The 21426-nt window shown below is 41.1% G+C and overlaps 3 protein-coding genes and 1 long non-coding RNA gene across 14 annotated transcripts in view; 1 reads left to right on the top strand and 3 right to left on the bottom strand.

Moving 5' to 3' along the window:
* Positions 1-9580, top strand: part of palld (palladin, cytoskeletal associated protein) — a 63671-nt gene extending 54091 nt beyond the window's left edge. For 5 of the 8 annotated variants that reach the window (XM_067597626.1, XM_067597627.1, XM_067597628.1 and 2 more), the window contains 11 exons: positions 123-267; positions 615-719; positions 1844-1882; positions 2886-3107; positions 3507-3656; positions 4046-4134; positions 5223-5355; positions 6925-7132; positions 7245-7410; positions 7544-7677; positions 7779-9580. In XM_067597626.1, coding sequence (XP_067453727.1) covers positions 123-267; positions 615-719; positions 1844-1882; positions 2886-3107; positions 3507-3656; positions 4046-4134; positions 5223-5355; positions 6925-7132; positions 7245-7410; positions 7544-7677; positions 7779-7939 — 1552 coding nt within the window. In that variant the 3' untranslated portion in view covers positions 7940-9580. The remainder of the gene's footprint in view (positions 1-122; positions 268-614; positions 720-1843; positions 1883-2885; positions 3108-3506; positions 3657-4045; positions 4135-5222; positions 5356-6924; positions 7133-7244; positions 7411-7543; positions 7678-7778) is intronic. The other 3 variants (XM_067597631.1, XM_067597629.1, XM_067597632.1) reach the window with 3 other exon arrangements.
* LOC137188166 (uncharacterized) lies at positions 625-6283 on the bottom strand. Its single transcript, XR_010929336.1, has 5 exons — positions 6200-6283; positions 5199-5389; positions 3944-4149; positions 3328-3678; positions 625-751 (listed from the first exon to the last, which is right to left on the bottom strand). It is a non-coding gene; the product is annotated as an uncharacterized lncRNA (long non-coding RNA).
* Positions 9581-9722: 142 nt separating the features above from the next.
* On the bottom strand, positions 9723-13565 carry cbr4 (carbonyl reductase 4). 2 transcript variants are annotated; one of them, XM_067597645.1, is made up of 6 exons: positions 13418-13565; positions 12620-12780; positions 11953-12073; positions 11671-11807; positions 10939-11073; positions 9723-10826 (listed from the first exon to the last, which is right to left on the bottom strand). In XM_067597645.1, exons 2-6 carry the CDS (start codon positions 12762-12764, stop codon positions 10648-10650), a joined length of 717 nt encoding a protein of 238 aa, XP_067453746.1. In that variant the 5' UTR covers positions 12765-12780; positions 13418-13565; the 3' UTR covers positions 9723-10647. The 2 variants fall into 2 exon arrangements, with proteins under 2 accessions (XP_067453746.1, XP_067453745.1); XM_067597644.1 differs by having other exon boundaries at positions 12620-12768; positions 13418-13563.
* Positions 13566-18595: 5030 nt separating this feature from the next.
* Positions 18596-21426, bottom strand: part of sh3rf1 (SH3 domain containing ring finger 1) — a 32733-nt gene continuing 29902 nt past the window's right edge. For all 3 annotated transcript variants that reach the window (XM_067597647.1, XM_067597648.1, XM_067597646.1), the window contains one exon: positions 18596-21373. In XM_067597647.1, the coding sequence (XP_067453748.1) occupies positions 21205-21373 (169 nt within the window). In that variant the 3' untranslated portion in view covers positions 18596-21204. The remainder of the gene's footprint in view (positions 21374-21426) is intronic.

Raw genomic sequence — 21426 nt, forward strand, 5'->3', positions numbered from 1 at the left:
AAGGAACTAGAGAGGGAAGAAGAGCTGCAACATGTTGAGATAATGTGTGTGTGTGTGTGTGTCACGGAGCGGCGAGCCACCACTCTGATGTTGACAAATGTTTCTGTTTTGTCCCTCTACAGCAAAGCGTTTCCCAGAAAGTCCTCGGGCAGTAGGACACCTCGCATCGCCTCTGACTCGGACATCCAGGGGTCCAAGGACGCCGTCATCCAGGACTTGGAGAGAAAACTGCGCTTTAAAGAGGAGCGCATAAGCAATGGTCAACAGGTGTGTGTGTGTGTGTTTGTGTGTGTGCGTGTGCGTGTGTGTTTTCAAGCCTTATTCAGTTACTGAAACATCTGTGTGTTTGCAGGCAATTAGAGAATGAGAGCGTCATTAACACAGATTAACAAGCGTCCCAACAAGTCATACAACTGTTCATGAAAGAAAAACGCTCCCCATAAAAGTGTACTTAAAAACGAGCTTCTGTTTCATGCTCCCTCAAAATAAATCCATAATGTTTTCTCCATCCCTGATTAACACAAGATACAGTAGCTAGCTGACTGTGTGTATTAAGTGTGTGTTGTGCAACTCACACACTAACCTGCGCTGACCCCATTAATCCCTGCTTCCAGAGGTTAACCTATGAGGAGAAGATGGCTCGCAGACTGCTGGGTGCTGACAACGCTGCCACAGTCTTAAACACACAGGACTCAGAGGAGGAGCCACAGGTCACACAGGTATGGTGGCTCTTTTTTTAGGATCCACACATCTGGAGGGGAAAATCACACACATATGCACTCTCACTTGAAATCATGCAGGCATGGAAGCGTTTGACCAACATGTCTACACTAGTAGCATTGACTTTTTTACACGAGCAAATCCCACTGTTGCATGTGTACGGCAGAAGCACCTCTCTGTTTTGTCCACCGATACTCCCCTGGTATTATGTCTGTCTTATGACCACAGGCTTTCCTTTACACACTGTTGAATCAGAGTAAACACTCTGTAAACACCTTTAAACACTGCTGAACAGCGAGTTATGAAAGCAGAGTATAAACATTGTCCAAGTCCTCCAGAGCCCTCCATAAAAAGCTCTGTTTATGCAAACTCATTAGAAGCCAGCGTTGCTGCAAACATGCAGTGACACTGCCGAAGGCTCATGTAGCTATTTGTCTGATAGCAAGCCACCAAAATGTTCTGTGGAAATGCAAAAATAGCAATTCCACACATTGTTGGCTTTTTAATCATAGATGCACTACCATGTAAAGGAAAATACAGTTTTATGTGTATCAAAGGTTTATATTAATCCTATAGAAGGAAGTATTTGTTGGCATTATATATATAAGTACATTTTTTATAGTCCATCACAGTAGTAAAGATTTAGGCCTGTCAGTTTTGGTTTTTGAAGTTGACCCTTTATCTGCTTACCATCAGTCACTCGAAGGATTAAATGGACAAAATGGAAGGCTCACAGATGCTAAATTGGCTCTGAATTACGTTGTATCCCCCTTTATCAGGAAGCACACTCTGATTGGTTCGGTGATGTCACGGTGCAGATATAATGAACTTCACTAGAGCACAAAGTTTTGTCCACACTGACAGATAAATTCAAGTTAACACCATGCTGTCCCAGAGTGATGCTGCCTGTTGGCATGAGGAGGATTGGTTGGGGCACTGCAGCACTGCATGGCTCTGGAAATGTTTCTGGAAATGCATCAGTGCCAATGTATCATGAGTCATATGTGCAGGATGTCTTTTGTTGTTTTGATACTGTGTCTTTCCTTTTTGGGAGCAGGTAAGATTATACACACTGAAACACACTCAGGACACACACATAAAACCTCTTATTTTCTCTCAACAGGCAGGCAAGTCATCAGATAGAGAATCTTTCCCCCAAAAGGTTAATGAAACTGTTGTTTCTCTCCACTCTGTCACTCTCTGGTTTTTCATTCACTCTGTGTGACACTCCCTATGCGTTACTGTGCACACAAAGTCACGCTAAAAGCTTTGGATGTGTTCACTTTGAACGGAACAGGATCGGGTGTGGAAAATTAGCTGATAACAGAAAAAGTGGCAAACAAAAGGCAGCAATACAGAATTAGCTTTTTAGTCACTGTGGTTCCATATTCACAGTTTAGTCCATTCAAAGGCAGGTGTGTCTGGTAAACACAACAGATGATGACAGAGATTGAGCATGTATGAAACATGGCCTCTGTAGCTTTTACTGTATGTTGTTGTTCAGTATGTGTAGTATGAATTGATTCAGATACTGAAGCATGTTCAGGCTTGATTGCAACACAAGCACGTTTGGTTTTACTCCGATTGTACTTAATCTGCCACCATCACGCAATGCATGCTACAATGTTACTGCTCCAATGCATTTGATATTAAAGTACTATGTAAAACGAACACAATATTCCTTTTTAACATTTCGTGCTGCAGTAGCTGCCTCTCTTCTATTATAGGATGATGCCTCACTAGAGCAGGACAGGCCACTTCTGCAATTGCTGTCCTTATAAGCGGCAGAGTGAGTTTAGGAGGATAAATGCTGGCTATGCAGCTGTGCCTGAGGCCTGTCATTATGTTTGTGATGTGTCATCAGACCATGCCACTCTGCAGATGTTCCCTCTGCCTCAGCAGAGATCCAGTGATGACAGATTGATGGAGATGGCGGGTAGGAGGAGTGGCTCATCAGGGTAGAGAGAGAATTAGGAAACTGGGAGAAAGTTGGTAGTTTGGTCGACAATGAAAACAGGTTAATAAGTGTGTAGCTTTCTTCAGACATTGCACGCTTTTAAATGTGCTTGCCTTTGCCACGTGATCACAAAAACCACTCTCACTACTGATCAGCTTCGTTTTTTTGTCTTTCTAAATCTTTCTCTTTTTCTGTCTCTTCCATTTAGGAATACAAGGTGTCTAGCTTTGAGCAGCGCCTGATCAGCGAGATTGAATTCCGTCTGGAGCGTTCTCCGGTGGAGGAGTCAGACGACGACGTGCAGCACGACGAAGACTCTGCTGGCCATGGGGTGGCACCATCCTTCAACCAGAAACTCAAACACTTCAAAGTCTTTGAGGGCATGCCTGTCACCTTCTCCTGCAAGGTTAATGGAGACCCAAAACCAAAGGTGGGAGTTTCGACATGTCACTGAAAGAATTTCATCACCCTGAATGATTAAACATACTTGGTGAGGGTGATGTGCTGATTATTAGTAGCAGATAAATATTCAGTCATTTTGAGGCATTTATGATGACTTGGCTTCCTTGCTCGGGAGTTGCTGATGTGTGATGTTGATGATGGAGGGTGTAGATATTGCACATATGCTCTGTGTTGTGATAAGAACTCACACTGGCCTGGGCTGGCTGCCTGGCTCTGTCCGCATTAATGAAATGGTGATGACAGGCCTCACGGTGAAGTGATGACAAAAAGCAAAAAGATAGAGGCAAAAAAGGGTTAGAGCATCGGATTAAGACATTTTAAAGATGACATTTCATTTTTGTCTGTTCTCTCTTATCTTGTGTCATAGGTCTACTGGTTTAAAGATGGCAAGCAGATCTCCAAGAGGAGCGAGCACTACAGGATCAGCCGTGACGCTGATGGAACCTGCTCTCTGCACACAGCTGCAGCCTCGCTGGATGATGACGGCAACTACACCATTATGGCAGGCAACCCCGAGGTGAACAGACGGATGCCGTTCTCTGGAAAAAAAAACACAACATGGGATATTAATGAAGATTCTTTGCACCTTTTCATGAAATAACAATGCATATACACGCCTGTTTGGCTGCCCATAGCAGACATTAGCCCTCATTAGCGAGAGAATAATGAGTATCAAGATAATGGTCTCCGGCCTGAAGAGGAAGAGGGCGTTGAATGAGACAGGAAATCACTAAAGCCCCCGTGAGGGGTCAAAAGTTCATGTGCTACAGGCTTTCTAACAGCCTCTCCAGCTCTAACACTCACATTTTATTTCCTCCTCACAGTCTGACTACTACTTGTGGCGCGGTGGAGTGTCAACACCTCATAAGCTCCCTCTTTCTCTGTGTCTCTCTTCCCCCCTCACAGGGCAGGGTGAGCTGCACTGGCAGGATGATGGTCCAGGCGGTGAACCAGCGAGGCCGTAGCCAGCGTTCCACACCTGGACACATGCGCAGGTAAGGCTTCACTGACTGGCAGGAGAAGGAGAGAAGAAAAGACAGATGAAATCTCTTTCTTGGTATTTTATTCACAAGCTCGAGCTGCTGGCTGGCACATGTGCTGCAGGCTGTTCGCCATCTGCGCGACTCCTGTGCTCGCTCGCACTTCTGCGCAGTTTTACAAGTGTGTTGTTCTGACGTAAAATGTTCCAAGAAGCTGCTATTTACACAAATGTTTGTTGTGAGCTGAATCATAGTTTTCTCCCTTTGTTGAACTGTCCTTTCGGGAAAGAAAAGCTTAGTGTTAATGAGAGGGAACACCTGTTGGTTCTGTTCTGTTTTTCATTGCTCTAATGACTTTGTATATACAGTATGCATTCATCCGAGTCCAGATATTGAAAAATGCTTAGAAGATCACAGACACTCAGATGGCAGACACCCTTCACAGAACATAGAAAAAAAACACCTGTTATCTGTTATCTAGATGAACACTCCCTGATTAGATAAGAACTCAGAGATGTTTTGAGTGAGAAGATTGGAGTTGGAGATCACAATCACTGTCTCCCACTCTCTTTCCCTCCCTGGCTGACGTGCAGGCAGAGTGCTGATGTCATTGTTGTTATAGGGCAGAATCACAGGAACACCTTGGGGTTCTGACTTGCAATACAAGGCTGAAGGAGACTCTCATAGATCAAGAAAGAGCAAGTGGACGGAAGCCAGAGCAGGAAACAAAGACTAAAGGCCTCAGAAGTTCATATTATGTCTTTGAAAGCGGAAATATAAAAGGAAGCATGAATGTGGAGGGCAAATTGGAGAGTTTTTATATTTAAAGGAGTATTGCACGTGTTTCAGAAATGTATCAAATGAACCTGTGTGTTCTCACTGAGAAAATATGTATGATTCCCCAAAAAGCATTGGGTTTCATGCTCCAAAAGGAGTTTACATTGAACAAATTAAAACAGAATGGCTCTGTGGAAAGTAAATAATGCATGTGACACCATTAGGTTTTATGGTTTAAAAAGTTTAAAAAGTTTAAAAAATGCTTCCAAAAAACCCAGATGTTGATTTTTAATGTCAAATACCGTATGTTTCCCTCCGTGTATCAGGCCCAGGTCCAGGTCTAGAGACAGCGGTGATGAGAATGATAACATCCAAGAGCGTCACTTCCGCCCTCACTTCCTGCAGGCTCCCGGCGACCTCATCGTGCAGGAAGGCCGACTGTGCCGAATGGACTGCAAGGTAGATACATGCCCCTTACTCCTGAGAGTGCAACCTAATCTATTCAAAAAACACTTAAAGTTGACACAGTTTGCCTTCTCACAAAAATCTATTTTATATTTATCACAATGCAGCTTCCTTTGGTAAAACAGTCACTATAAGGTGTCACTGGAGTGTATTGGTCAGCTCTCACAATATATGAGTTGACACAGCGCTAAAACTTAGAAGCAGAAAAGAACAAATTATACACTGTGTTTTTTGTCTAGTATGGCATGTCAAGCTATGAACTTGAATGCGAAGAAGACCTTTTTCATATGACCGCAGTTTCAAGGCCAAATTTGTGGACAGCTTATGTCAAAATCTGCCATTTTTACTTGAAGCCTTTGCCTCTTTACTTACAGCAGGTTTAGTTTTACGGGATAATTTAGCCAACAACCAAACTCCTGCTGTGATTTAACCTACTGTGCTAATATACTGTAGGTGAAGGTATCCATTCTTTGATAAAGGAAAGAAAGCAAGACGGTTTAAAATAACAGAGAAACGACTGGAGAAGAAAAATGCCTGCACCAAAGAGAATATGTTAATCACAGTAATAGAGAAACCCATTTCAGATCCGCCCTTTAATTCAATGTCTGTATTGCTTTCAGGGAGGCTCCATGTCAGCGCTGCCAAAGAAACATTTCCAATCCTGTGCATTCGAGTTTTTTTTGTTTTTTTTTAGGGAATTAAAAACTAGCGGAGACGAGATGTTTCATCACTTCCTTGGGTTATGAATGGCTCGCAGCAGACAGGGAGAATACAGAGGTGTCACATTTCAGGGATTAAGTGGGATCAGGTTTTCTGCAATTATTTCCCCCCCACACACCTCTCCCGCCTCTCCTCCTCCTTCTTGTCTCTTCATCCTCTCCGTCTTCACCTCGCCTCCTTTCAGCCTTCAGCACTTAGGAACTCTTTGAAACGGTTACATATAATAAAAGAAAACAGACCCGCAATTAACTCACTATAAAAAGGCCGTCTTTTTATGCTCATTAAAAATAAACTGAGTCTCCATTCCTTCTGAGCCCTTAATGTCAAAGATATTTATAGCAAATATTTATTTCCAGATCGTTTGTAGGTTTCCAAACTTTCCACGCTAAAAATGTCCCGTCTGCAGAAAGAGTATTGGGCTGCTTCCAAAATTACTTATCAATGCTTAGTCTAGTCTCTACTCCTTTGTGATATCTGTCCATACTTGTAACACACATATACATATCCACAGTGGCCTGGTTTCCAGTGGGGCGGGGTGGAGCAGGTGTCGATTTTCTCTGAAAAGAGCAACTGGGCCTTTTGGCAGAGCAGTTTATTGCCATGACAAAGCTTGCAGGCGACCAGGCTCCTCCAGACAAACACAACACAGACAGATTAACCAAACACTGCTGTTTTCATACTCCCAATAAACACGCACTGCCCCCACAGAACACATGCAGCTAATATACTCGTTTTCTCCAAGAAAAACAAGCGCTGACTGCACAAACTCCAAGCATCGCTCACTTTACGAACAAGCCTTCCAACATTCAGCGGATTTTAATGTTTTTTTTTTATCACCTGTAGGTGAGCGGCTTGCCCACTCCTGACCTCATCTGGCAGCTGAACGGACAGACCATCCGCCCTGACTCAGCTCACAAGATGCTGGTGAGGGAAAACGGTGTGCACTCATTGGTCATCGAGCCAGTGACTAGCCGTGACGCAGGGATCTACACCTGCATTGCCAGCAACCGAGCTGGCCAGAACTCCTTTAACCTGGAACTCATTGTTGCAGGTAAACAGAAACATACACAATCCCTGCATGTGACAGCTGGCACGGGCACAGCGGAGACATATTGACATAATTTGGAGCCAGTATGCGCCTCAATAACACACTTTCTCCACAGCTAAAGAGATGCACAAGGCCCCTTCGTTCGTCGAGAAGCTGCAGAACACGAGTGTGGCGGAGGGTCATCCCGTGCGACTGGAGTGTCGTGTCACAGGGGTTCCCTACCCACAAATCTTCTGGAAAAGGGAGAATGAATCATTCACTCACAACACCGACAGAGTCAGGTGAATAAAACAAATAAAGACAAAATAGCACTTTTAATACTTTTTGATGATTGTTTCAGCCTACATTTTTACCCAAATATGTCCACAGGATACTTAGAACCTCCCCTAAATTTGTGTCAATGTTCTTTCCCAGCATGCATCAGGACAACTGTGGCTACCTGTGCATGATAATCCAGCCAGCCATGAAAGAAGATGCTGGCTGGTACACCGTGTCAGCCAAGAATGACGCCGGCATCGTATCCAGCACTGCACGCCTCGATGTCCACAGTAAGTTCAGACTCTAAAACGCACACTGCTCATTGAGTGAAGCGTTTCTTGTGTGTTTTACTTCTTTTCTATACATTCAACCCTCTCTGCTCCATCCTCAGCTCAGTGGCAGCAGCCTAACCTCCCTAAGCCCAAGAAGGTGCGCCCTTCCACCAGCCGCTACGCCGCACTGACAGAGAGAGGCCTGGACGTGAAGGCAGCCTTCTTCCCTGACTCCAGCCCACTGCCACCCGGTGGCCTGGTGGAGAGTGACGACCTGTAGAGACCACAGGGAGGCGCGAGGATGAGCACGTCACCACAAAAAAGAAAAACCCTTAAAGCTGCCCTTACTCCCAGTACTCCTGAAACAGATACTTTATGACGGAGAGGAAGGGCAGAATATAACCTTGTCCACCTGAGGGACTCTATCATTGAACTGCAGATACAGAACTAAAGGGTCGGTGGGCAGAGAGAGAGGCGGTGTTTTCATGTTTTTATAGTATGACACAAACCATGATATTACAGAATTCATCAAGTTTGCTTCATTTTATCAACTGGACCTGGAAAGTGATTGAAGTGTTTACCACAAGAAAAGACTGCTCATAAATATGCTCTCTCACGTTTCATGAACTGTATGGTTTCCTGTTTAAGTGCCTTTTATGTATGTAAAGATAAAAACAAGTTGAAATGAAACATAGAATTACTATGCATGTTCAAGTGGTGCCATTTGCAATACACAGGCTAATACCGCATCTATAAGTAGCGCTCCACCCAACTATGTGTAGACGTGGGACATGCCGGAGAAAAGATGACTTTAAGAGACTGAATGACTCAAAGCATCGTAGCTTTGATGAAGGAGAGAACCCAGAACACAAATGTTTATTATGTGGGCTTGTGTGGCACAGTGCTGATATCTACAGTATCTGATTGTAGTTAGAGTATCTTACAGTCTCAGTGTTGTCAAGTCATAGATTAGCATAGTATTACAGATATTGGACAAGGCCGGGCCTTACAAACAGTATGTTTAGTGGGGTTTTTTAGCAAAAGGGGGAAAAGGATGTTTACACATGAGTGAGATCTGTCGGTTTGTTTGTGGCTAGAATGGTTGGATTCAACAGACGCAGAGCGAGACAGTGATGGAAAAAGCAGGTTTTTGTGATGGACATCAACTTTAATGTGGTAAGTGAACATTTGATGAAGGGATGTGAAGCAGTGAGTGTGGCAGTGGTGAAGACGACAGTCGTGATGGTGAAAAATGGAATATATGAAAAACTTTGGTGATGGCGGGTCATTTTGGTGATTTTTTTTTTTTTCTTTCTTTGATGGTTTATTTTAGTGGTGTGAATTGAAATGTTCTCACTCAAGAGAGGGTGCTGTGAAAGGTTTCAGTGTATTTGTCACACGCATCACAGATTGTCCAGTTTATTTTTGTATGAAAAAAAAAGACTATTTACTTTCCCAACAATCTTGACATAACTTATATCAGCAACCTTTTTTTGTCAAACTTTCACCGATAAAACTATCTTTTCTGTATCATGAAGTTTTATAAATATATTTACTGCCTTAAATCACTTTTAGGCTTAACGCAAACACAATTTCTTTGCATGTTATTTTTTGGACACTTGTACAATGCCAAACAATCTTTACCAGGGTGTATAAAAACACAACTTTTTCCGGTATTCAGGGGCAGCAAACACTCTAAGCTGATGAAAAGTGAAAAGCAAGATATATTTATATCTACTATTTTTGTCACCTCTGTAATACTATACAAAGTGGACATCTTTTTCTGTGTCTGTCCAGAGCTTGCATCAGCTGACTGTTACTGTTACTGCACATTTCTATGCCAATCAATGCCTGTATATGGATTGTTCTCCTGATATTATTTTAGGTTATGAAAGTTAATAAAAATCAAACTCTTCAGAGACAGCGTGAGATGTTTTTATAGACTGGTAGGCTCCTCCTAAAACAATACCAGAATGCCAAAAAACACATTATCAGTCACAGTGGAAATATATAATCATTTGAAAAAAGTAATAATAATAATTTGTTCAGAATGCTAATCGGCGTATAATGTAATCCAATCCTTTAATCAAAAATCAAACATTTAGGATACAAGTGCACATAAAACAGTGTGTTTCAGTGAGGGGAACTGGAGGAGTAACAAGCAACGCAGCATTTCAGATCTCATCACTGAGCATGACAGCCAACCTCCAACCCCATCCATCCACACTACAGGACCAGAGCTGTAACCAGACACTCAAAACATTCCCAGAACTAAAAATATCCCTCCCCCCCACCTCCACCTCTAATTTCCTCCAGCTGCAGCCCAACATGCCTGGCCCCTCGACAGGCCCCTCCAGAGGTGGGCTCAGGGGGCCGCTGGTGGAGGGGCAACATGTGCCGGCTGTGAGGGGGTCTCCCAGGGGAGGTGGGGGAACAAAACATGAGCACTGCGATCAGTGTCGGCCGCATTACAGTCATGGAAAAAGACCAACAGCGTTAAATCTACTGATCAAATTTAGGACCTCAGGGCACGGAGGTCTGGACTCGGCCAGACACTCTGGAGTCAGCAGCGTTAGTCATGACTGTCACACACATCAGGCCACGCCTACTGTGGCTGGACAGAGTGACTCAGCAGAAAGACAGAGAGCAGCGGGACAGTGATCCTCTGCAAGATGTGCGTTTGTCTCTCTATGTCAAAAAGTAACTGCTTTTTTACAACTTGTACAAAGATTCTGATCATTCTTTAGGTAGCGCTGTTGTATTTTGCAGAAATAATTCTGACAAGAAAACAGTCGATACAGATAACAGAAACTGTATCTCACAGTTCGATGGCTCACCAGATATGACTGAATTTCATGTGTCCACAGAGCAACATTCATCTTCAGCCATGAAGCTTTGTTAAGTGCAAAGTGTTCACTTTTCCTCAGTCATCAGTAACATCGAGCATCAAGAAAAGGCAGATTGAGACATTCACTCTGGCATTGTTTTCTACATGGCCAGCTGCAGCCCTCCATCCACCACCAGCACCTGTCCTGTGATGTAGGAAGACTCCAAAAGAAAGATGACAGCCTGGGCTACCTCCTCTGGCTCACCAAATCTCCCCATTGGGATACCGCGCACCCCGTCCTCCTCCTTCAGCCCTGCAGTCATGTCAGTGCGAATGAAACCTGGAGGGGAGAGAGGGAAGGAACATGAAAAAAAAGACAAATACGATGACAGAAAAAGAGGACAGAGAAGATGCTGACAGGACAGAGAGGGAAAGGTGGAGTGGTACTGTACCTGGAGCCAGCAGGTTGACCTTGATGTTGCGTGAAGCAACTTCTTTAGCTAAGGAGCGTGTGAAGCCCTCTAGACCAGCTTTACTGGCACTGTAAACAGACTGGCCAGCATTCCCTTTCAGGCCCACAACAGAGCCTACAAACAGGAAACAGACATCCAGTAAGAACATGACAGAAACGTTTCAAAATAAACTCCTGGTAGGAAGCCACTATTTGAAGCCATTATGCTTAAAGGACCATTAGAGGGTTTTAACCCACTTAATACAAACCACTTATAATTTACATTACAGCCAAAAACACACTGATGGGTGAGGTTTTCCTTCCTTCTAGTCAGCCACTGGTTTTAATTTATGTCTGTATACTAATGAAATCAATTTACAGATGATTCATTTTCTTACACATTATGCAAATTCAATACTGGTTAATTTGCAGCCGTCCTGCATTCTTGAGTGTTGTAGATGTCCTCGATTTTAAGTGCATTATCATAAAGTGTTAGTGTTAACTGATGAAAAAATATCTTCAAACTTCTCATCATTCATTTAAAAATGTATTTTATGTATAAAAGGCAGATTGGCAGTAAGAGACTTGTAGTAAATGGTCTAAAATATGCAAAAATACTCATGATCCTTCAAAAATGAAGTGACTCTAATGAGTAGCAGTGATACACACTGCCACCTTGTGACCAAATTGAAAACACATCACTATTCATGGCTGCTATTGAAGCAGTAAATACCAATATTAACAATGGCAGCTCCCTGGGTGTGCAGCATGCTGCGCAGTGCTGCTCTGCAGGTGAGCATGGTGCCCAGCAAGTTGGTGTGAAGCAGAGCCACCATGTCCTCCGGCTTAGTCCTCAGTAACAGAGCATCCCTGAACAAACAGAGAACCACAATAATACAGGTCTGCTAAAGTTTCTTCTATAAAAAGCATTATATCCATTTATAAATATGCCCATATGTACTTTAGCAGATACAGCAGGGCTTCAGCAGAGGAGTCCGCTCAAGTGCCTACTCACCTGTTGATGCCAGCTGCGTTCACAAGATAAGAGATGTTTCCACAGGTCTTCTGGATCGTTTCAAAGGTTTTCTGTACCTCCTGCTCTTTGGAGACATCGCAGCTGAAAGCCACATGGTCAGCTAGAGGGCAGATGCAGAGGGTCTGTGAGTAAGGTGATGGTTACAAGACTGCTATCTGTTTGTACCAGCTGCAGGTACTGTAGGTCTGAATTTATTTTATTGTACAGCATAAAAGCAAAAGAAATGCCACTGTGTGTTTGCACCTCTGTGTGTGGGCTGGCAGGAAACTGAGGGTAGACTGTCAGCATCAGATTTGCTTTTGCAGTATGTGAATTCAAAATTTCAACATTTATTTAATTTTGTCTGGCTTATGAAAGAAAATCTTTTGTGGTGAGATCAACTCAGCAGGGAAAACAATGTGGCATTCTTTGTAATTGCTCAAATTTCATGGAGCTTGCGTTGTGAAGAAATAAAAACATTGGCAAAACCAAAAGTGCTTGAAAAGCCCAGGACTGGAAAGTGAGAGAGAAAGACAATAGTGACTGAGGTTCAATGCATAAGGTTTACATGTTGCCTATTGAAACATACACATAGATATACAGAATATGTATGTTGGTGTGTACGTATCCATGTCTCTGTGCATATACACACAGTACAGTACTGTACCTCCAGATAGAGATGACACAGTGGCTCGGGCAGCATCTTCATTCCTGGAGACAACAGCCAGCCTGCAGCCCCTCTCTGCCAGCAGGCGGGACACAGCCTTCCCAATACCCCTGGACCCCCCACACACCACCGCCAGCCTGGACATGAGCCTGCAGGAGAGACTGCACATCACAACACTGCAGCCAGGGGTGCATTATAACATTTTTCATCACACTATACAGTACAAAATGACTCCCCGATGAAATATGAAGTATGTAAATTGACAACATGTGGCTCACATAAAGAAAATACCATAACATGAAATATGTTTTAATGTATTGATTTCTATCATTATTTTAACTTATGTAAAGTGTCTTTGAGTACCCCGAATAGCGCTCTATAAATAATAAAATTGTATTATTATTATTATTATTATTATTATTATTATTATTATTATATTATTATTATTATTATTATTATTATCATTATTAGATTAACTGACTACGCTTTAATAACAGGAGAGGGAGAAAAAAAATGCATAAAGTCACCATGAAGTGTATATAAGCTGTCTGATAACAGCTGGGGTTGTAACGTTTGTAAAACTCCAGCGTTACTTAAAACAGACTTTAAACAACAAACTCTAACGGAGATTAATAATAATTTTTTCAATTTTATCAAGCGAAATGGTCTCAGTCAGGTCATGACAAGCTAATAGCGGCTGTTATTTTAGGGTCACATTGCTGTCTGGTAATATTAGCACTTTCTGACCTACATAACTACAGTCACATGCTAAAGTTTCTACAGCTAGCTGTTACTTACCTTATTTTCGACGGTGCTTTTCCTCGTTAAGTGAGTTTATTGACTGGAAAAAGACTGAATATCAGAAGTAGGTGCTCAATGACGGCGCCATGTTTGTTCTCAGTGTTGTTGTGTTACTCAGCATTAGTCGATAGATGGCGCAGTGGACACACGGCTGTCTCATTCTTCTTCGTCGCTTCTTCTTCTTGCTTCTTCCTCGTGTTATTGGCTGATGGCAAACTAACATTAAAGGTGCATATCGCCACCCTCTCTGTCGGAGTGTGTAGATTCATGGCATTGGATCACCTGATACTGATTGATTTATAGAAAAACAAAACAAACAAACAAAAAACAAAACAAAAAATCTCACCCTAGACTATCTCCTAATCTTGTCTGTATTATATAACCTATCAACTCCCTTCTGATTTCCCTGAAGGTCTGTCTTGAGCTCAGTAGTGATTTTAAACTCCATTCCTGTCCTGTCTCATGTACCATATTTCTTAATATTGACTAATATTTGTAAAATGGTTTTACATGTTTTTCCATATACTATACATCCATAATCAATAGTGGATCTCATTAGTGCCTGGTATACAGTATAATTAACAGTGATAGTGTTTATCAGCCCCCAGTCATAACCACATACATTCCTCATGAGGTTTAAAGCTTTCTTACATTTTGTTTCTGGCACTCTCTCTCAAGGATGCCCGTATAGAAATAAGTCGATGTTAATCAGTCCTTTCTTTCTATTTTGTGAAAGCCTCTTGGTAGCTGAAGTACACATTAATATTTGTCCAAATGGAGTCACCATCATTATGTTTATTGCCACACCTGTGCTTTTGCTACTGTGACATGTCAAACTGTCTTTCATGAAAAAGACCTGTGGCAAAGTAAAACCTATATACATCCTTGTATGTGTATTTTTTGCAACAGTTTGGCTGAGGAAGCAAGAACCGCAAAGGTCATCAGAGTCAGTACAGAAAAATGTTTCTGTTACTGCTGTTGGATGTGTGTGCAGTACCAAATAGTGATTTTATTGTAGTTTATTAGCATCATCATATGAATGTCTTAATATCAGGGATAATATTTTCTGGGATATTTGTGTAAGACTACATTTATTTCACAGGAATAATTAGGCCACAATGAATTCTCTCTGAGTATTTTTTTTTAGAAGATTTCTATTAACACTGACGTATGTTGACCAGATGGCCCTACACTGCACGCTGAAATAGCACATAGATTGTAAATTGTAAATTCATTATCCTTTTGCATCATGTGTCACTGCTCCCCATGGAAATACATCTCATGAAGAAAACAAAACTGTCACTGGTGTACAAAAAGTGGAGTAATGTTGAGAGTGGCCTTGACCTACACCTGGACCGTCCATCAGAGAGACACACTCTGCAGGACTGGTCTGCTGAGGTTAAATCACATTCAGTCTAAGCCAGAGAGGACCTGTGATCCCTGAGCCATATGAGTCACATCTGTGCTGCAGCAGAGAAATACAGAGAACCAACAGCGTAATTTGCTTCAAATGTTATTACTCTTTACTGCAATGTTCATTAATATTAACTATGTTTGTTACAGAGAGAGAAATGTGGCCTCATTTATATTCAGATCACCTTCAGAGCACTGAGACATTATTCCCCACTTTCACACCCAACTGATCTAATGATTCTTGCCAACAGACCCGTACACACTCAGATGTGGATCTATGATCGTGTCCCTGCATCTACACACGCATTATATTAGCCCTAGTCCAATTCAGAGAAATCTAGTATTTCATTGCCTGATCAGTATTCAGTATTGAGGCTTAGGTCATGGGTCAATCCTATATGTTTTCATGGTGATGTGTACATATATTTTACTTCCTGTTTTGATTGTTTGAATGTCCTGAACTTTGCACATGTAGCCTACTTTGCTTCACAAATGCACCTGTACTATTTGACCACACTGATGCATTTTCTCCTCTTTAGAATAATCTACAAAAAGGATGATCCAGGAGAACTAATCAATGTAGGTCCCAAAATGAATTAAACTTATTTCAACTATTATGGATAAAAAATGAACAATTAACATGATCTAAAATGTCAATAACTGACATTTTTGGATTTGGTTCTTGTTGTAAAGTGGGAGCCTGAACACACCCTGAGCTTAAACATTAAACATTAACAATAAATTCTCGACCTTGACACTCAATTCCTGAACTCTAAATGGCAGCTACGAATATTTCACCTGCACTTTGTACACATAGGCTCTCCTATATGTAAACACATGCATCTAATTCAAATCCTCACCTTCAACACTCCTGTTAACCTATTTACAACTCAAAGACAGCAATGTTCTTACCAAGCTAACTTGGCTAAGGCGGCTAGCATACATCCATGAGCATGCCGCAGTGGTGTGGTGCACTGCCAAAAGACACTTGTCCATTATATTGTTTTTGTAGCAAAATACACTGTGACTATACATCTGACACACAATTATTTATGTGGTGAAACATGATTATCTAACTTGTATTTCAACTTTTTAAGTGTAAAACTGTTATTGGATGAAAAAACAGATGATGAAAAATCTCTGGCATCATTCTCAACCTGTATATACATCTGTTGTCTCATTTATATTAAGAATCCCTCCTGATTTACAAACTTACTCAAAATGACACCAAAAATCATGTGTTTATGCAGGATATTTTCATGTATTTTGTCATGTCAATGTTAGTCAAGAGCTACTGGTGATACTTGAGATTTCTTAAAGCCCTTTTCAAGTGGTGGTCTACTGCTGCTCACTGTACACAAGCCATTGTCCTGGGATTTAGCTCAGGGTGTTAAGTGACTGGTTGTCATCTGGATCAGCACCATCTATTGCGAGTTGAAAACCTGTCAACGCCTGTCAGGATTTTTATGGTCATTTTGAATTGATCTTGGTTTTGTAGCAAAATACGTTGATCTGAGAGGCGTAATAAGTGGTGCAACAGGATTATCTTATTTGCATATCCACTTTGACTTTTTAAGAATAAAACTGTGGTGGATGAAGCAGCAGCATACTGAAAAATATCACTAGGATAATTCTCAACATGTATTTACATCTACGGGATTATTTATGTGAAGAAATCCTCCTGAGTTCTTTCTCCAAATGACAAAAAGCGTTTATGCAATTGTATCTTTTACTGTAAAATGTGCTACACATGCACTATTTCCTTTAGATTAAGCAGTTAAAAATGAGGTCCAAACCAACTAAACAGTGTATTTTTACTGATTCTTTTTCTCCAGGAAGGACATTTCATTCATTGCTTTATGGTGCCCATAGTGGAGTCAGTGCACATGACACAAAAGTAATTGTGCAGGCAAAGGTACTTAAGATCACAAACTGGAGGTCACTGCAACTATCAGTGTTATCAGCCTATGTTTTCATGTGGCCTTGCACGTACTATTGACTTTCAGCTCAAGACTTTTGTGCTGGATGTTAGTCCTGCAGCATAATGCTTGGTGACATTACAAGGTTGTGTAACAGGATAATCATATTAGCATTTCAATTAGTTTTCAAGTATGAAAACTGTAGTACTGGATGAAACAGCAGATACTGAAAAGAACTGGATTATTTGTGTCAAAATTGGCTTATTTTTTGGCTAATATTTTTTATAATCACATTTCATTTATAATTTTTGGCATTTTGACAGAAAAATAAATTCAATGTTCTGTGGTGGTGTTTTTCTTTTTAAATACACTGAAAAAAGTTCTTGTTTTCCAGCTGTAGAAGATATTCACATCATTTGAAGTTTCCTTGTCTGTGTGGATATCTGATGCCTTTTTAACTTGATTGAGACAGACATAGCCTGTCACACAAATAACTGGTGGTTTAATTACACCTTGGTCAGGTTTGCAAATCAGATGCTGGTCAATTTTTTTAAATGCATGCATTATTAAATTTTCAATTGGTGTCATCTATATATTTAATCATTTTATAGCTACAAATAAACACTCATTTTTCTCCTATTATAATTTTTTTTTGCTTGAAACAATATAACAATGTTTGACATTTAAAATGACTTAGCTTTGTGTGGTCTCACGCACTATCTTATGCCCTATATGTAGCGTTATAGCTTCAGGGCATAAAAGGCATTATTTAAAGGTCAAATGCCATCTGAGACAGATTGTTTGCCTGCTTTTCTTCTGTTGGGTTTTCCACCTCCTACTCCTTGTCTCACAATTTTCATGGAGTTCAGTGTTCTTTTAAACAAATGGATGGTAGTCCAGACTACATGCCAGATGCTGTGTGAATTCAGGACCTGCAGTGGTACAATGGTAGTTTCTGCTTTCTTGCTATGTAGCGTGTCTGCTAGAGCAGTACAATGGTAAACGGATTAATTTGAATACTGTGTGCTTTACAATTTGACTCTCACTTGCCTTGTGATACACACTCACACAGCGCACTACGATGACAGGTGGTGTCTGATCATGGGGATTAGTTTGGTGTTCAGTGTCTTGCCCAAGAACACTTTGACACGTGGACAGGAGGAGCTGAGGATCGAACTGCCTTTTGTTGGTGAAGCTGCGGGTCTGAATTTTGTCTGGGTGCTTTGACCCCGTTATACTTGCCTGCAAGTCTAGGTTTTATTATTCCTGCTCAGTATAGTGTTGTGCCCATAAATTGGAATAACTCATTTCCATGGTAACCCATCCTCTGCAGGGAGCTGTGTGCAGCACAATGACCTCTCTGGGTGCTTGTCAGTTCCTGTCAGTGCTTCCCAGCTGAACACACTGGGAAGGTTCACCTCTCTTTGCAACACTCTGCTCCAATGCATGTCACAGGAGAAGAGGAAAGACTCCTCTACAGCATGAAATGTTTAATCCTAGAGTCACTGATGACCACATGTACTGTACTGTGCTGTACTCCAAACACATTTAACAACTGTCTCTGCTGAGTTAATTTATATGTGTGTATACTTTCTGTCAAAATCAGAACCTGAGTTAGCTACTAATGCCATTCAAGCCCTGTGACAGAACAGGGAAGAAGGATCTCAGCAGGAACATGAGTTCTCAGTCCTGTCAAAAGCAGTCTATGTTTTTTCATAATACTTCTGCTTAGATGGTTCTGCCCAGGCTGCAAGTGTCAAACAAAATACAAAGTCACTGGAGAAAAAAGAGGCAAAGAGAACATGACATTACTGTCATGAAACAATGAATTAGCCTGAGGAACTTATGGAAACCATTAGCTTTTATTGTTATAGAGATTTTTACAAAATGTGCTATTCCCTCAAATACTTCAGAATGTTTTTCACATAATAGACTTGTGCCAAATAGGTTGATTTCAGTTTCACCATTTTCAGACATACAACAGACTAACTACAGACAAAAAAAATCAAGTAAGTCACCTTGGCATGAGGAATATTGTGTTAAGTTAAATCAAGCAAACTTAAGTTGTCATGTGTTCAAAAACATGAAAGTTAAGTACCTATTGAAAGTAATGCTTCATGTTGAGTCTGAAACTGTGCAGCATATGCATGAAGAAGTCAGTATGATTAGAATTGTTATAGTGCATATGTCATGATAAATGTGTGTATCTGTGTTGTAGTAAGTCTGATGTGGATATTAAAGGCTTACCAGTGAAATGAAAAGACACTCAAGAGGAACATTTTAGCATAGAGCCTGAGGTTGGTGTGGTGATTGCCAAGACAACAATGCAACATCAGGTTAGTTCTACATAAGTACCAATTCAGAAAAGACAAAAGAAAAAAGGCCCTAACAGTGATTTGTACCATCATTTTCCACACGCTCTTCAAATTTCAAACAAACTACAACATATTCCAGCAGTCAGTTACACAGTGGTCCCCCTCAATCAACAACAAAACACTCACAAAGAGAAAAACAACTTGAAACTCTGGGTCAAATTCAGTCAGTAAATTCATTATCTAAGCCAAATATCAAATTTGGCACGATTCAGTGATTGAGTCAACTCGTAAGTGTTTAAATACCCCCCTCAGACATCATAGGACTTGCTGAAGAGCAGATGTATAAGTCACATTAACTGTTGTGGGGTCCACCGAGGCAGGAGGGGTCAGTCTATAATGATTCCTAATATTACCTTTACTTTGTACAATTTCCTTACTTTATCCAATGCATTTCTGAGAATACATATAAAAAGAGAAATTATGTATTGACATATTTGATTTGACGAAAAACTAGTTTTCATTTTCATTGTATAACTGCTCAGTCTTTTTGTTTTGTGTTTAACAAGCACAAAAACTACAACCAAATCCCCTTCAATCACAAAGAAATCTTACAGTAATTCAAGTCAATACAACACTTTACATTAAAAACTTTGTATAGAGAAATGTACAACAAAACCCAACCACAAAAATAAAAAAATCAAGGGGGTCAAAGTGATTGATTTCTATAATAAAAACAACAACTTTTGAGACTTAACAGAATTACACTAAATACGTCTTCCTATGTAGTGACATAATGATATGTTACTTTAGGCAAACATTCTGTGCTTTAGCTAGCTGTGTTTTTATTGCCACAAGTCACATTAGGAACGAGTTTTAGTATATAAACGTTGAGAACCTGTTTGAAGGGTGACTGTGTCCTGTGTGCCTTACAGCGTGTCCAGGTTAGTTATATGACAGACTCTTTAAGAGCAGCAGGTCTCAGCCTCTGTGGAATTTGTAACAAACATAAATACACACTGAAAAAAAATCTTGTGAACTGATACTGAAATGTTATGTCGCTCTTGTGATGTAGAGCTACGTCTGGGTTTGGCTCTTGCCGAGGGGTTAGGAGAGCAGCTACTCTGGTCAGTAAATACATAGAAGGTACAAAGTAAGCAATACTTGACTGCAAAGTCTATTCTGGAGTGTGTTCTTCGCATATTAAAAAGGCAGAACCAAACAATCGTGCAACACGTCTATCGCCACATCGTCTCCTGCAGATGGCTTTGCTAATCACATGCAAATATTTGATCACTGCAGGTAACAGTCCTTTGCACTTCAGCCTCAGCCGCACCAGGAGAAAACAAATTGGAGGCCTGTGAATAGCTCACAGAAATATTCTGTGATGTGCAATGTTCACATGGCTGTGAAATGTAGCTAGAGTACTCAAATGTGCAATATAGCAGATCTCTCTTACGATCTTCAGGTTTAGGTAATGCCTTTGGAGCTGGGGAAGTGTCCTTTCTCCTACTATACCGCACAAGTGATGATGACACTGCTCATTTGTTCTGGTCTGCTGAATCTAATATACCTTTCTTATCTGCTGACAGTTTGAAATGATGGTAAAACAGAAAAATCAGCAGTCTAAGAGGGAAAAGTATATTTGATATGGTAGAATATGGCATAAGGCATGTGCCAGCTTAACCCCTTAATGTGTTGCACTACAAAAAGGCCAATCTATGAAATAAGTTAAAATGTGTAACATATCTATATCAATAGTTCATACTGGTTGTTTTAGGACTAATCATCTTTGTGTCCGTATGTACAATAAAGTGAGGAACAGTACAAGGCACACATTTAACAGCTGAATTGTTACAAAGATATAAATAACCAACAAAAAGGAAAAGTTCATGAGTCGTGTGCTCTCGTCTAACTCTGTCCACTGTGCTTCCATTGACAACATACGCTGTTCTTCTCTGCAGCTCTCTCTCATGTGCCACTATTGTTCTTTTTCAGTTACAAGAGCCACATCAGGCTCTGAAAAGTGTCCATCTGTCCCAGCAACCTTGCGAGAGCTGATCTGTTTGGTTTGTACGGTGGCTAGCAGCATTCAGCTGGGTCATGGTGGTGGTGACCATGCTTCGTTCTGGTGTGTGTATTAGATGCTGTCTACAAAGCTGCCAGGGAACAGTCCGGTCCTTCCGTTCCTCTGCAGCGTACCTTTGAACCAGCCGTCTTCCCTCTTCCTGTGAACAAACACAATGTCGCCCTCCTTAAGTTCCAGCTCAGCCTCGCTCTGGGGAGGATATGATACCACCACTCTGTACCTGGGGAAGACAGCCAGAGGCACATTCAGTGAATGATAGACACTCCAACAATG

Source organism: Thunnus thynnus, chromosome 8 (assembly GCF_963924715.1).
Source record: "Thunnus thynnus chromosome 8, fThuThy2.1, whole genome shotgun sequence".
Classification (NCBI taxonomy): Eukaryota; Metazoa; Chordata; class Actinopteri; order Scombriformes; family Scombridae; genus Thunnus; species Thunnus thynnus.